This window comes from Solea solea, chromosome 16, assembly GCF_958295425.1.
Source record: "Solea solea chromosome 16, fSolSol10.1, whole genome shotgun sequence".
Lineage (NCBI taxonomy): Eukaryota > Metazoa > Chordata > Actinopteri > Pleuronectiformes > Soleidae > Solea > Solea solea.
In genome coordinates, this window is record NC_081149.1 from 8,094,662 (window position 1) to 8,110,390 (window position 15,729).

The 15,729-nt window shown below is 38.7% G+C and overlaps 1 protein-coding gene across 2 annotated transcripts; it reads right to left on the reverse strand.

Moving 5' to 3' along the window:
* Positions 1 to 426: 426 nt before the first annotated feature.
* On the reverse strand, positions 427 to 13,387 carry zc3h7a (zinc finger CCCH-type containing 7A). Of its 2 annotated transcripts, none has more exons than XM_058653743.1 (23): positions 13,234 to 13,387; positions 10,831 to 10,927; positions 8,948 to 8,987; positions 8,645 to 8,848; positions 7,382 to 7,540; positions 7,206 to 7,286; positions 6,880 to 6,933; positions 6,747 to 6,786; positions 6,313 to 6,653; positions 5,970 to 6,222; positions 5,841 to 5,869; positions 5,151 to 5,295; positions 4,893 to 5,051; positions 4,591 to 4,796; positions 4,270 to 4,370; positions 3,641 to 3,822; positions 3,209 to 3,282; positions 2,769 to 2,902; positions 2,580 to 2,685; positions 2,379 to 2,487; positions 2,172 to 2,305; positions 1,229 to 1,392; positions 427 to 1,140 (listed from the first exon to the last, which is right to left on the reverse strand). In XM_058653743.1, exons 2-23 carry the CDS (start codon positions 10,896 to 10,898, stop codon positions 951 to 953), a joined length of 2,973 nt encoding a protein of 990 aa, XP_058509726.1. In that variant the 5' UTR covers positions 10,899 to 10,927; positions 13,234 to 13,387; the 3' UTR covers positions 427 to 950. The 2 variants fall into 2 exon arrangements, with proteins under 2 accessions (XP_058509726.1, XP_058509725.1); XM_058653742.1 differs by having other exon boundaries at positions 2,769 to 2,905.
* Positions 13,388 to 15,729: the final 2,342 nt, after the last annotated feature.

Sequence of the window (15,729 nt, forward strand, 5' to 3'; positions counted from 1 at the left end):
ATCTGCTTCCCATTAATGTTTATATATGTGTAATGGCATTAAAATAAAATGTTTTTTCATAGAATCAGCTTTTATGTATACGTATACTTCATGGATTTGTATTAGAGTAGGATGAAGGAAAGTGTATCAAAAAGGAGAGTATGGGAATAATATCTGGCTGTTTTCATAAATTTTAAGGGTCACTTATATTCAGTCTGTTAAATTCTTGGGTGCATTTCTTGAGCTCCGTGGATTTTAAGTGCAAAGTGAACTCCGCCACGGCTTTTCCTGCCAACATGAACAATATAGCATAACAAAAATAACAAACAAAGTGGGACACACAACTTCTAGGGCAAACACAATAACATTCTTAACCACTTAAAAACTCAAACACCTGCCAAAGTAATAATCGTATACCATTATATAATCAAGACACCGGAGCTTAAATGCAGGTTAAAAAAGTTTTATTTGGTGTGGTTCCCAATACACTGGTAACACTATTTTGATGGATTAAAATAACAGAATGTGAACTGAACTGAGTTTAAGTATTGCATACTTATAACTTGGGGGGGGGGGAAGGAAGGACCATTAACATATAGAAACTGCTTATGGAAAATAAAATGTGTTTTTAGGTCAAACTGTTTTTAAAGTATGTGAACACGTCTCTGATCAAGGTTTACACATGCTATTTTCATCACCGCTTTCAGATATTCTCCAGAAAGGTGCATAGCAAAGCTTCAAGTGTTTTAAACTCAGGCATACTTGCTGTTAACGATAACAATCCTGTAGTTCTGATCAGAGAAAACCAACCACCAACCAGAAGGCCGGGCCTGAACGCCCTCTCTTTAAAAATCATACTGTTGTCAGGCTACTTTCTGTGCACCTCAGAGGCCTTCAGGGGTCACCAGACTCGAGACTTGTTTTGAATACTGCATTATTATCATGTGAGCGTGAATATTGTCGTCATGTCATTATTTAATGTCTTTAAGCAGAAAACTGTATTTCCCAAAGTCATTGTCATTTGGTGCTATAAGATGGTCTTTTTTGGCTTTGGCAAGTTTCATCAAAAGGAATTCCCTGCGCTCCATCCACTCCTTTAGCTCCAGCTCCCCGTGTGCTAGCTTACAGAAGTCATCCTCTGTGCATGTGTCTTTGAGGAACCTGTCAAAAACATCAAATGTTAACCACCAAAACAAAAAAAAAAGACACTGAAAGTGGAGAGGAGGCATTGCGTCAGGCGATCTCTTACCTCTCACAAACTTTGAAAGTGCCTGTGGGAAATCGGTACTGCCAGCAGTTCTGATCGTCTTCAGAGTTGAAAACTCGGTCTTTGTGTTTCTCTGACGTGATGTGCTGCTGCCACTGTTTCTCACTGTTGCAGTTTTTACCACACAGCCAACAGTGATTGCCAGCCTGTGGACAAACAGAACACAGCACAGTCTCATTCACACGAATGACGAAGGACCATCTGTTACTTTAACAGGCAGATATATTGTGGTTTGTTTGCAGCAGGCCTCCCCTCAAAATCACTATGGCAACGTCCACACCAATACATTTTTAGTTTTACAAGTCCAGTGTAGGGTCACAATATCGATTTGATGATATAACGTCATCCGTAACTTTTCACAGACGTTTGGTTTTCTTCAGTTAAGACGGATATCGTGATGCATCGCTAGCAATTGACTGTCAAAGAATCGCTGTGAGGTATCTCCTGTGATTCCCACCGCTAGTTCAGTGTAACATTCAAGATTTGTCCATTTTAAAAAAAAAGCCTTATATGTACTTAAGATAAGATGAAAAAAAAAAAAACCACACACTTAGATTAAGATTATCGGCCAAAGCACTCCCGATGTATCAGATATCGGCAAAAAATCCAATATCGTGCATCTCTTATTCTGTGTAAAAATCCATAATGGCTGATACAGCAATTAAGGCATTTACCACACTTTACAAATCTATCGCCTAATGGTTAAACCATATCCTGTTTAAGGATATCCTGTCCGCTGCTGCTAATGTCTGTTTTCATAAACAGGATAATGTAAAAAGTTTAAGATCCTAAACTCATAAAACCAAAATGGAGCTGCAGCTGGCTCGTAGTTAATAAACTGAAAACCACTGAGTAGTTTACACTCACACATTTTGAATACATTACCGGACAAAGACACTGCAATATCTGGGCCTTTTAAACTCACCACTTCCTCAGCGTAGTCTGTGGGCATGTGGATCTGTTTGCCGTTCTCCCTGATGGAGTTACTGGAGCTCTCCTCGCCCCAGCCTGGCTTCTGAGACTGCAGCCACTGCTCATAAAGCTGATCCAGATCTGGAACTAAATGAGGGGATAAAATCAGATGACCATGCATCACACAATCAATGACATTCCACAGGTGGTCAACACTCACTGTTATTTTCCTTCATATAGGTCCAAAGGTCTCTTTCTTCTACGCTGTGAGCAAATGTGCAATTCCCAATGTACTGACACTTCTTTCCGGCTGTCACGTGCATGCAAATCTGAGGGAGAAAAAATGACACCGGTGACCCTTGCTGCATTTTGTTTTCATAACAAATGAGCCCACGTCAGGGTAGACAAACTTGTGACACACCTCAAACTGAGACGGGATTGGCTTTTTAGTTGGAAGTGGTCTCACGGCTGTCCACTTTTTCCTTTCGTGGGAACTTACAAGCACCACCCTTCTGTCCTTTGCCCACCTGAAACACCCAGAGAACAAATTAATGATGTACTGGAGTGAATTCATCATTTTAAAAACACACTAAGACCCGAGTATACTCACGTGTGTCTTGCCTTGGCCGAGCAATACTTTTTGTTTTTGTCAGATTCACTGAGTTGGCCATTTCTCCAACACTGCCCACACACAAACAGCATCTTCAGATTTGGAGGCCCAAACCTCCTCTTTGCACTGGAATGCTGCTGGTGAGACGTGAAGACAGGGTTTTAAACTTAACACGATATAAACATTACACTAATCAGTGTGGGAATGTTGCCGAGCGACACAAGATCTTTAAACCTTGACAATGAGAAATAGAGGCAGTTGTTTTAGCTGTAAACTCGGATAACAATAGTTCATAAACTAAATATCAACAAATGTCTGGTATATTGAAACTATTGTTCAGTTTTCATTTGAGAAAATCATACCCATAAAATCTAACAGGCGACAATTTCCTTTTTCTTCAAGAAATAATTAGTGTGAAAAACCCAAACTTTTTGGCTTACCTGAGCTCCCTGCAATGAAGCTGTTGCATTCCAAAACTTCTTTGCCTCTTGAACAATACTTTCATGAGTAATACCTTAATGTAGTAAGTAAATGAAACAAAATGAACAGACATAAAATGAAAACATGACATTTAGCAGCAACAAATATGAAAAAGGAGTTTATTTGCTTGTATGTCAGGTTTAAAAATCAACCAGAGATCAATTATCATAGATCAATTGCCTTGAATGTTTGACAAAATGAAAAAAACAGGTTCTCTGCTTCGACATTTTTTTTTTTATTAATTCGTGCAACAAAGAAATTCTTAAAACAAAGTAATTTTGGTTTGTAGACAAAACAAGACATTTTAGATCATTTTGAGGTATTGGGAACAATACTAATAATATTAATCAAGAAATGAAAATAATGTACAACCAGGCATTTCAAAATCTTACCAAGCTCATGCTGCATCATCCAGACCTTCAGCTCAATGAGGCTGTGTGCATAAAAGCAGTCGTCCTCTCTTACGCAGCCGTAGCGGACTTCATGGCGACAGAGATCCAGCTGGCAGTGGGGATTCAGGGGTCGGATTTTGGAATAACGAACTGTATTCTCCTTCAAGATGTGGACCAGGCACCTGGAAGACAGACGGAAGCAAACTTATTAAATCCTGATGTAGAGGCTTGGTTTGGTGGCTCCAAAATCAAACATTTAAAACCCGTTTGAGTTTAAAATATGCAGCCTAGAAGTGCGTCACGCAGTCTGAAGTAATTATCACGAGGTTCAACAGAGGGCAGAGTTAGCGCAGCTAGAACGTTTGACTGTACAAATGGACGACACAAGCAAACCATCAGAAAAGCAGTGTGTCAAAGTCTTTCTGATGCTTCAACCAATTTCGACCAATGCGGATATTTGAAAACCCAGTAATGAATGCCAATTAAACACATCACCACTGGTCAAAAACCCCCATTTAAATCCAGGTTTTAACAGTTTTGTTTTGACGAATCTTTAAGTTTACATTCAATAAATACTATGAAACATTAATATATGACGGGTTAGATTCATGAAGTGTGAAACAACTTACTTATGGTCCTCAAACACGTGCTTTGTTACTGGATGGGAGCAAAGTGAAGATTCGTCTTTGTTGGTTTTGCTGATTATTCTGGGTTTGTGGTCAAAGCACACCTGCGGATCACATTCGATTTAAGCCAATGAGAACTGGTTATGGTAATGATTATGAAAAGATCACGTTCATTGGGCTCTCCCGGCTGTAACCTGAGTCACACGACAGAGGCGTGTTTGTTTAATGTGCATTTACTTCTTACACTGGAATGAACAGTACAGCCAACAGTGTCGAGCTCCAACATCACTAGACTTCTGTAAATACCAGTTTTAATAAACTCACCCCACAAAGAAACATGAATATCCCATGATGCTCCTGTAAAATCTTGGGAACCGTCAGCCTGATGTTAGAGTTATGTCCAAACGGATCAAAGAGTAGTTCTCTAGAAATGAACCCTTTCCGCTCTAGAGTCCAAACGTCAATCTCTTCTTGGCAGTATGCAAACGTGCAGTGGCCGGGGTAAAGGCAGTCTTTTCCAACAGCCACCTCTGAAACGACACGTCATGGTTTTAGTTCCCATCCACACGGTGAAAGCAAATGCAGTGATTTCTAACTAGAACAGATTGCATATATGGAAATGTTACCTTTGCAAATGTAATACGGTCCAACATATTGAGTTTTTGTCGGTCTGGGCCGAATGAGCTTCCACGTTTTGTCTGGCGAGTGTTTGATTCTGCCGAGTAAAGCGTCTTTTTTGCATTTATGCTCTTCAGTATGAAGTGTGTAGTCCAACACACCGGGACCTGTGGACATAAACGATGACAAGACAACAAAAAACACTTAGACCAAAACACCACTTCACCAGGTCTGAGAAGAGAGAATCAAAAGGGACATTTGCTCACCAGTTTTGACGTAGCAGACTGAGCAGGCTTGTTTGAATTCATGTGTTTCTGCTAATGGGTTCTTCGCTAAATCGACAGCAGGAGGAAGACCCTTCACTTCAGGCATTCCCACAGCCATTCCCATTGGGGATTCCGTCGTGTTTATCTGTATTTTTAAAAATGACCAAATAGAACTAATAATATCAGAATGCCGACACTAAAATTGACAAGTAGTTACTTATGGCGCTTTTCCATCATACAGTTCTAGCACACCTTAGCTCAATTTGTTTCTTTTTGCTTTTCCATTAGGGATCATAGTACTGCTCTGGCAAGGTTAATCGAGCCGAGTCTATCATAAAGCGTGACGTCAACAGACTGATGACTGACTGGAAGCGTGACATCCGACACAGGAATTAAACTAAACACAGCCAAACTGCAGATCATTTAAAAACACTTAAAAATCCTGAAAGTGTGTTAATTTCCAACACTAAGCAAGAAAATTTCTAAAAATCTCAACATTTAACAAAGAAATCTGGTGTATTTAGTGACGGCACGAGCCGAGTCACAACCCGTTTAGCCGTATTTCAATTCAGTGTTGCACTCTGAAGTATTGAAATAATCTTTTTAATGAACTGATTCCAATGATTCAGTACACTGTAAGCACTGTATAATGGTAAGGCACAATTGGTAACATATGGAATAATAAATTACCTGTGGAATGAACGGACCAGGAACATAATCTGTAAGTTTGACAAGAAAAAAGAAAATATCAGTTAAACACCACAAAATTCATTGTCATCACTAAAACAGAAAGGTACTCAATAAATATATATAAAATACCTGAATTAAAGTCAGACATAGTGAGACTATCCAGGGAGTCCAGCGGTGGAGGTAGGGAGTCAAAAGTGTCCATGCCAAAATATGTGCTTGACCCTGATTTGTGATACAATGGGGGCAGATTCACAGTGCACTGCTGTGTACTAATGTGGTGATATGGGCTGATATGAGATGGCATTAGGAATGGACTTGACATGGAACTGCCCGAGGCAATACTGGTAGGCAAAGGAAGAGGCCCCTTTACAGTGGGTATGTCCTAACAAAAAGAAACACACAATTAAACATTAGTAAATCACCCTTTTTTTTAACCCGAAACCAATATACTGTCGCGCATCTGTTCACTAACCATGTTGGATTCGGGGCCAGCTTGGTCCAGTAGATCGTCTAGGTCATCCCCGATGATGTCCGCATCAAAATCTTGATTAGTTTCAAGTATCGAGCAAGGCTGCGTGTTCCTGCACCCGTTAACAAATGTAAGTGCAGGGAGAGCAGCTGATGTGGTCACGGGCAGGGGAATAGACTCGAAGCCAGGAGGTTCAGACGGGGTCACAGATGAGTGACTGTTGTTGTGAGGAAATTCGTCCAGCACTGTTTCATTCAGAGGCGCGTGAACGGCGGCCACCGGGGCTTGGATGGGAGCTAGGGTTGGAGCCAGAACACTGCCATCCTGGGCCGACTGAGGCACTTCTAAAAACACGACAGAGAGAGATGAGATGAGTTGCTTTTGGTGCTGCTGTGATTTGATAATCAAATTAAACCTGTATAAAGTTTTAAACTTACCAATTTCTATGTCTTCAACTGAAAGTGAGCTATGGGAAAACTAAAAAAAGAAAAAGAGAGGATTTGACTTAAATCTGAATTAAATATGTGCTTGTGGTGCCCCAACAAAAACATTAGACTAGGTGTTGCTTACCTTATCAAATGATGCATCTTGATAATTTGATCCTCGCATAACATTTAAGGCAGGCTGTAGAAACAATGAAAATGCCCAGTCAGACTCAAAGCTCCAGGAGCTGACGTTTGGGCTAATAGCCAAAACGCCATTTTGGCAGGAAACGGCTCTGTTCACATCTACAAACATGATTGCCCAGCCTTGTTGCAGACTAAAATGCTAATTATTTAGTTTCTTTTACATGCTTTTATTATGGTTTGTATGTTTGTGCTCTGGAGTAGAATGAGGGAGTAACGCACAAAAACTGAACATTGATATACAAGTTTGCCTTAATGAGAGGGACATACCTTGCTTCTCACATAAGCTTTACGGATTTTCAACCCCAAAATTTTGGCAAGGTCCTGAGTCAGCTGTGTGACACTGGGATCCTAGCAAAACAACATATTTAAGACAATTATTCAAACACCATCATGAACATTATTCATTTTTCTGCACAAATACTGACAATAATTAAGCATGTTACCTGGGGCACTACTAGAGAGCATTTGGCAACAGTCTCATAGGCCTCCTGGTGTCTCCCCAGCTCCTTCAAGGATTTTGCTTTCCTATACAGCGCTTTGTAGTTTCCCTCATTTAAGTGAAGAGCCTTTTCACAGTCTTCTAATGCTTGGTCATATAGTCCCTAAAAGGGGAAAGAGAAGACAGACAAAACTGTGAAAAACTGCTGCATTCTGAAATTACTGTACTTAAGATTTATTCATGAATTAACAATGAGCAATCACAACACCTGGGTGGAAAACAATTACAAAACAAAAAAGTGTTACAGCAAATATTTGTAAAACACAAGAATATAAATTGGGACTGACTGTTCCTGTGAAAAAACATTGGGGGACAGAAGGTAATTTAGTTGCATGGGGATAAAACAGATGTCATGGAGTTAAGGAAAGCTACAGTGACGGCACCAGATACTGTTTCTAAACCAAGGACGACTGAAAGGGGGGGAATACTGTACTGTACTTTTTGTAATGCAAAAAGTTTTTTCCACGTTTGTTTTGCTCGGTGTCTGACACTGCAAAACCAAACCAGTTCTTTGCTAATGTGGAAACTGAGCCCTTTTAGGAACATGCCAGGTGGGAAATGGGCCACAGTGCTGCACCACTATGAACTACAGAAACCCAAGGGGAGCTAATTCATTAAATCGATTAATTGCCCAGCCCTAGAGAAATACTAAGGAAGTTAAATCCACAAACAAGGAGGCCACCGCACTGTAAGAACTTAGTTGTTTGAAGCATAAAATAGTTAATATAGTTTTCGGTTATTGACGTTAATGCTGCAGCCGTGCTGTCCCTGTCACTGAAAATGAGCAGACGGTGTAAAATAGTGATATATGTAACTTTATAGCTGGAAAAAAAGATCATTTATTTTGTGTGGCAGGGATGGATGTTACTGTGTAATGACATAAACATCACTGAATGCCTGACAAGCCTGATCTGACAGACAAAGCTCAGTCTAGAATCGTTCTAATCTTGAATATTGAATATATCCCTGCAGCCACGGACAACCAAAAACATGTCCACACACTCAAAGTTGATAAGAGCAGGAAAAAGATTATGCAACGTGACTGAAGATCAACGAGAGAACCCTGGCCGATTAACGTTCAAATTCCTCAACACAATATGTTCTGTTATCAATGAACTACGGCTGAAAACTAAGCTAAACATGTTTAGGTCAAACAAAACTGACTAATGCAGAGGAAGTCAAAGTAAAACTGAACATGCCTACTTACCGGAACAACATTTAGATAAGCCGCAGCTCGATTTGCATATAGCTTTTCCAATAAAGCAATAGGAACACAGATGTCCTCAGAGTCTGCGTACTCTGCTATGCTCAAGGACTCAGTGTACATCTCGATGGATTTTGTCCATTCCCCTTCTTTAAACACGTCGTTTCCTTCTCCAAAAAGATTCCACACAAGTTCCTTAATGAACACCTGGACATTAAAATAGAAATGAATCGATGAAAGAAAAATGGAAAAACTGTGTTTGGTGTTTTTTGCTTCAGAGTTACTATACAAATGTAAATAACTTACCTCATACTTGTCTTGGCTTCCAGGAAATGGAAGCGTTGATCTGAAAGGAAACAAGAGTCAAATGACAACTTTTTAAAGGGTCAGCTGTACAAAAAGTATGAATGTCACAGAGAGATGACTGGAGTTCTGTCAAATTGGATTGGATTTTGACTGTAAATAACTGAAATCATATATATCCTTACTATATATATATATATATATATATATATATATATATATATATATATATATATATATATATATATATATATATATAGCCTTTACACATTTGGTTTGAATTACTAGATTTAACAGTAAATATTGTGTGTATTTTCAGTTTTTATTCGCAACACTGCCTTTTATTTTGTAAATGATACAAAAAGACATGTCGAAACACAGGGAGTCAGAACAGGAAGGTCGTGATATAAGCATTACTCATGTGAGGAACAAAATTTGTAACACATATTGCATTGTGAGGACTCATTTCCTAATGGGGACAATATTAAAAAAAAAGCAGTCAGCATAAGGTAAATACTGAAGGCTAAAGTTGAGGACTAAGTGTAGGCCACTTCATATCCCTGCAGTGGAAAGGTCACTATTCCAGTATTATAAACAAATCCTTTCATTGTAAAGCAACCAAAAAAGGCAACCAGATGGGTTTCAAAAAGTGGGACAATTCCATTTATTTAGTTCATTTGGTACAAATGTTGACAACTGAAATGCAAAATAACTGAATAGTATCACTTGGTGTAAAACATAGGCATCTATTTGTCACCATTCATTTGCTTCATGCATAAATCTTGAGCCAAACGGGCGACTAAAATAGCACAACATTTGGCACCTGCGTGCTGAATTTACAGCCAAGAATAAAATCAGCAATTGTTGTCATTTATTTTATAAATAGCTAATCATGATTTGATAATTTGACTGCGTGTGGAATTAAATGTCATGATGGAAACTTCTGAGACAGTCACAGTGTACCAGCGTTTGTAGGTCAAATTTATAAAGTTGGGTATTTTAAGTCCTCTTTTGCACAAGTTGTAGTTTAGATCATCACCCAAATGGTGCACAAAATCTACTTAAATTATCTTTAAAAAACGCTAAAATGTTGTTCTTAACCCCAGGTAATATTTTTTCTTGTTTTAAATCACTTTTGTTTCTCTTCTAAACAGGTTTCTTAAAATCAGGTACAGATGGCATTTTGTTTTGTGCGCATGTCATAAACCTTATGACATCAGCTAACTTTTCAAGCTGACCGCACAATAGTGAGATACATCGCTGTGTTTTAGTATCACTTTTGTTTTGAGAATAAAAGGTCTGCATCAGATTAGAAGAAATGAAACCCACTGCTCTTTTGCCTCTGTGGAAATACTGCATGTTCACTGCACACATAAAGACAACATCCACTGATTCGCTGACACCCAGCTGATCTGAACAGCAATAAATGATGCCAGCATGACAAATCATTCCTGTGCTGTGAAGTCATTTTTGGTGTTTTTTCTCATAACATAACTCTTATAACTATAAGAACCGGCAGCAGATGAAACTCTTAATCTTAAGGAATAAGTTAATATTTTAGCTAAATTATCCTGTTATGAGCTATGATTATTTGACAATGACATCCCAAAATATTATCTACCACCAGGCTAAAAATAGTACAAGTATGTGCCCATAATGCTACGTAGAAGAAAAATCTAGGCAGAAATGCAACATTAGAAATGCCAACCACCAGTAAAACACTGGAGTAATATCAATCAGTCACACAGATTAATCAAGCCATTTTTAATCAAGCTCTTCAAAAATAATTTTGGAAATAAAATCATTTTATTTCTCTGACCGAAAATGTCAACAAAGACATGGCAGACACAAACTGGATCAGACTGATGACACACTGTCACACTTACTGGATGAACTGCAAGCCTTTCTGGATCTCCTGCCAGCGACGACTTCTGTCCTGACACGCTCCGGACATGTTTCCGTGTTGATATATCCAGTCAGCACCTGAAATGAGGACACACATTGGTGGTTGGTGGGTTGCAGTTTTAAAAGGAAGTTGGCATCCGTCATGTCGCGTTACTGCCTTGTACACATCATTATTAGGGCATACTTTGATTGAAGATCAAAGCAATTAGTGCCTGCTGTGATTACTTCTATTACAGTCCAACATGCGTATTCTGCTTCCATCCATCCATCTTCTACCATTTTATCCTCCACATGAGGGTCGCTGTGCTTCTTCCATCTAATAATTCTCCCACAATTAGAGCTGTGTTGTTATGAAATCTATTTATGCAATATCAATATCACAAGGTTCAATATATATACCTTATTATTTATATTTTTATATTATATTTAAAGAGTAGTAAAGTGGCTGATCCTGTGCTGTTGTAACACATGCATGAAGTGGTATTCCCCCCTCCATTCATTTTGAATAGGGCACAAAAAGGTAAAAAAAAGCTCAATATTTGGAAAACTCTTAAGAATTTCAAAAGGCTGTATAACGGGCTGCAACGATTATTTGAGTATGATTGATTATTAGGTTTGAGTTTTTTAATAATTAAAACAAGCTTCTTGGGACAATACACAATATTATCACTTGTAGTGATACAAAGCACAATGGAGAAAAACATTCATGTTTAACTCAAAATTCTGTCTAACTCACCAGCATACAGTAATTGTGATTTATTGGTTTAACGCGTCAATATAGGGAGCTGCATCTTTCTGCATGACTGCGATCGAATTTATTATTTTTCACACACAAAAATATGTATCCTATCAACATTACTGATGCCTGTTTACGTTTAAAAATCAAAGAAATGATAACATTTCAACATATTTTTCAGTTATTGCAATAATATAGAGAACTATTACTATATTCTTTGGTCAGGATAAGCATGGTGGGGACTTTTAATATCATCCACAAGCAGGAGATGCCTTTGATAAGCCAGACATGTTTATCTGAATGATTTTTTTTTTAAACGTTGGATCTTTTCAGGGATTTTATAATGGGTGTGTTTTGCACAGAAGGCTCTGTGCTAGAATACAAGTCATGCAACTGACAACATATTGCTGTGCATCAAAATGTCAACAGGAATCGTCATTATCACCGTATTTCATCATCATATTCAGTAACCAGAAATGGTCATGAGTTAATTCCCCCAAACAGTAATAACACAATAGCACAACACTTCCTTGTGATTAATCACTATCTGCAGCCTGTCCAACTGGTTCACAGGGAGTTCACTCACTCGATGCTAACAATTCAGCTCCATGACACTGCCCCATCAGCTACATTCTGCTTCCGCGTTTAGCAATAATGTAGATAAAGAGCGCGGATGCGGAAATTTGCATTGAGGAGGTAATGGTGTCAATAACAAGACATGTCTGCTCCGTTTAATTTCAGGAAGTTGGTCTGAAAGACTCTTTATGTGAAGCTGTCTGGGTGTGAAGGGCTGAGCTCTCTGGCCCAAAGCAAACACTTTGAAACAGCATTTAAGAATAAAGAAGGATGTCAATTACTGGCATTTATTACTTCTGAGACGACGAGCGTTTCAACACCTAATACAAAACGTGTATAAAAGTGTATTGCAGTCCATAAAGGTTATTGTTAGCAGTTTGTCCTGTTCGAACGCTGTGGGTTCCAATAACAAACATACAATCCCGCCAAATAGTTCCTGTCCTAACCTACTAGTTGGTTCGCCTCTGAGATTGTGCATCATATTATTTTAGTGTTGTTTAAACCAAACAGCGAATCACGACTGTATATTATTATGCTGTCATAAACTCTGTGAGAGGCAAAAAAGATTTGTCATAACTTCAGGTTAGCATGCAAGTTGTGCTTGCCCGGCTTTGCTCCGCACTTACTAAACTTTTAAACATTTATAAATAAAAACAGGACTGTCAGCAGAAGCAAAACAGTTGTGATTACATTGTTACTACGAGGAAATATGGATTAGGTGGACGTTTACAGGGGTAATACAGATGTGTCCGATAATGGATGCACGGTAGTTAGCGCACGTGTGTTACCGAACGGCTGGGGAGACTTAGCAAAGGTTTAGCTGCCCGTCACGCATAGTTTGAGCAGTAACAAAACAGAACATTAGATAAACACTGTTTTGTTTCGTTGCTAGACACGCGGACTTACGCAGCTACTTAACAGTGAACTCCAGTTTGAAGTAGCCTGAGCCTAACAAAGCGAAGGCATGTCTTAAGTTGAACTAGTTCTCCCCCAACGCAAACAATAGCGATCTGTACATATATCCCGCAATTACCACATACGCTAAGAGACAGCGGCCGCCGCACATACTCACATGAATGAATCTTTATTCCAAGCAACCGTAGGGCGGTTTTCAGACGGGAGGAGAATTGATTTGTCGTTTTAGCTCAAATAACTTAGCTATAGATGGCTGTATTGCTGAAGGCCGCCCTTTGCTTTTTTTTTTTCTTGTTCTTCTGCTGTGAGCGGCGGCAGAGCGTACAGCGCCTACACCGCACTGCTGCCCCCGCAGGCAGTGGGTGCACATGACAGCCTCTCACATACAAAAATGAACAAGCAGATTTTAGATTACAGTGGAGCTCAGATGCACAAATAAAGACGGAGATATCAAACACACACACACACACACACACATATTTGCATGCATTATATTACAGACAATGCATTTATAACAGTTCACTGCACTTTATATGATTTCAGGATATTAATCCCAACAGAAGCAATTCATCTGGAAATGCTTGTTCACTAAAATATAAACAGACAGATACTAGATACATGGGATTCTTTCTTTGTCATCTCCTTCCTCTTATAATATTTAGAATAATAATAATTATAATGATGATGATAATTTCCAACAGGCTGAACACTGAGAGGTGTAATGCTGCCCTCCATAGGACAAAAACGTTTCTGTCACTATATTCTTGTATGGAGAAAATGCTAAAACTGGCTGCTCTGATGGCAAGATGATGACTCTTCTCAATTTTGAAAACTGATTTTAAGGAAAAAGCACGACAGGTCAGCACATGAAAATAAAGCATGTTTTAGTGTCTCTGGATGTCCACACTGGAACAGACCATTTGTTTTGCTGGTTAATCCACAATGACCTAATCTCTAGTCCCTATGGAAGCCCGTTCTCTCATTATTATGACATACTTTCTCATAATAATGAAGTGCTTTCTGACTTGCCATCTCATAATCCTGAGATACTCTTGCATAATTATGACTTATTATCTCATAATCTTTCATAATTATGATGACTTATCACCTCATAATTGTGACTAACTGTCTCATTATTATGACTTATTACCTCAGAATTATGACTTGCAATCTCATAATTATGACTTACTATCCCATAGATATGACTTATTATCTCATAATTATGACTTACTATCCTATAGTTATGACTAACTATCTCATTATTATAACTTATTACCTCATAATTATGACTATCCCATAATTATGACTTACTATCTCATAATTGTCACTTACCATCTCATAAAAATGAGATATCTCATTATTATGACTTACTATCTCATAATTATAATTTAACATCTCATAATAATGTGAAACTTTCTCAGAATCATGACTTACTAATATTATATGTTCTTATTTTTCAAGTGGCAGAAATGGGCTTCCATAAGTCCCAAATGAACAGGAATATATGTATGTATATATATATATATATATATATATATATATATATATATATATATATATATATATATATATATATATATATAAATCAAAGTTAATTAAAAAAAGAAAATCAATATGCAAAGTTGAGGTCATCATCCTTTTTTCCAATATTAAAACGTTCTGAATTACTGTGAATAAAAATGCCTAAGCGGCTCGGTCCATCGCTCATTTGTAGCTCATTCAGGCTTCAAGTTGACGTTACAATTTTCTGTCAGCCCTGTTTCCGCCTTGATAGCATCTGAACGCCGGCCGTTTGCTTTGTGACAGTGGACTGGCTGAGCTGAGAGTAATCAGATGTCAACCCCTCATGCGGCGCGGGCGTCCCGGCAGCTTTAATAACAGCCAGGAGGAGGCGCTTATCTCACACCCCGCAGAAGCATCACTGAGGAACTGAACCACATACAGAATAAAAGAGAAACAGTGACTATATTCCCCTGTTATCACAACTCAAACCCATGTGTCTTCTATGTTTCCGCCGCCCTGACATTACCACAGTATGGAGGACAGTATGAAGGAGCAGCGTGACAGAGCAGAGAAGTAAAAAAAAAAACCCAATACTTTCAGAAACCATAATAAAAAAGACGGAAAGCAAAGATATGGGACGATTTATTCCTCTGCAATTTGAAAAATAAACAACCTCGGCTGTAACGTGTAGATGATTGTAGGGCAGCTCAGTAAATCATGCTGACTGATGATAGCGACAGTCTGTCCTGAGTGTTTGCTTTAAGGGGGACATGCGGCGTTCTGTTCACCGCCCCTGACACGTTTATTTACAAGAGAGGCAGATTAGTGGGAGTCGATTTCTTTGTGATTACCGAGAAATAAACTGTTATTAGTCCGTGATCACCGTCATTATCACGGGTCTGGCTGCGTTTGTTTTGAGGAACTGAAATTAAAGTGTGCATGTGTTGATTAAAGTAACTGGTTCTGTTCTCTGTAAGCAGCAATTACAGCTGACGTTTGTTTAAATTGTCCGCATCTTAACTCATGTGGATCTTTTTATATTATACTACTCCACGGGTGGATCACGGGGCCGTCGCGGGGGATTGAGTGGGGATTCACTGGCCTCTGATGAAGTCTTGTCTCCTTCCTGTTACTGCCTGACACGACTCGT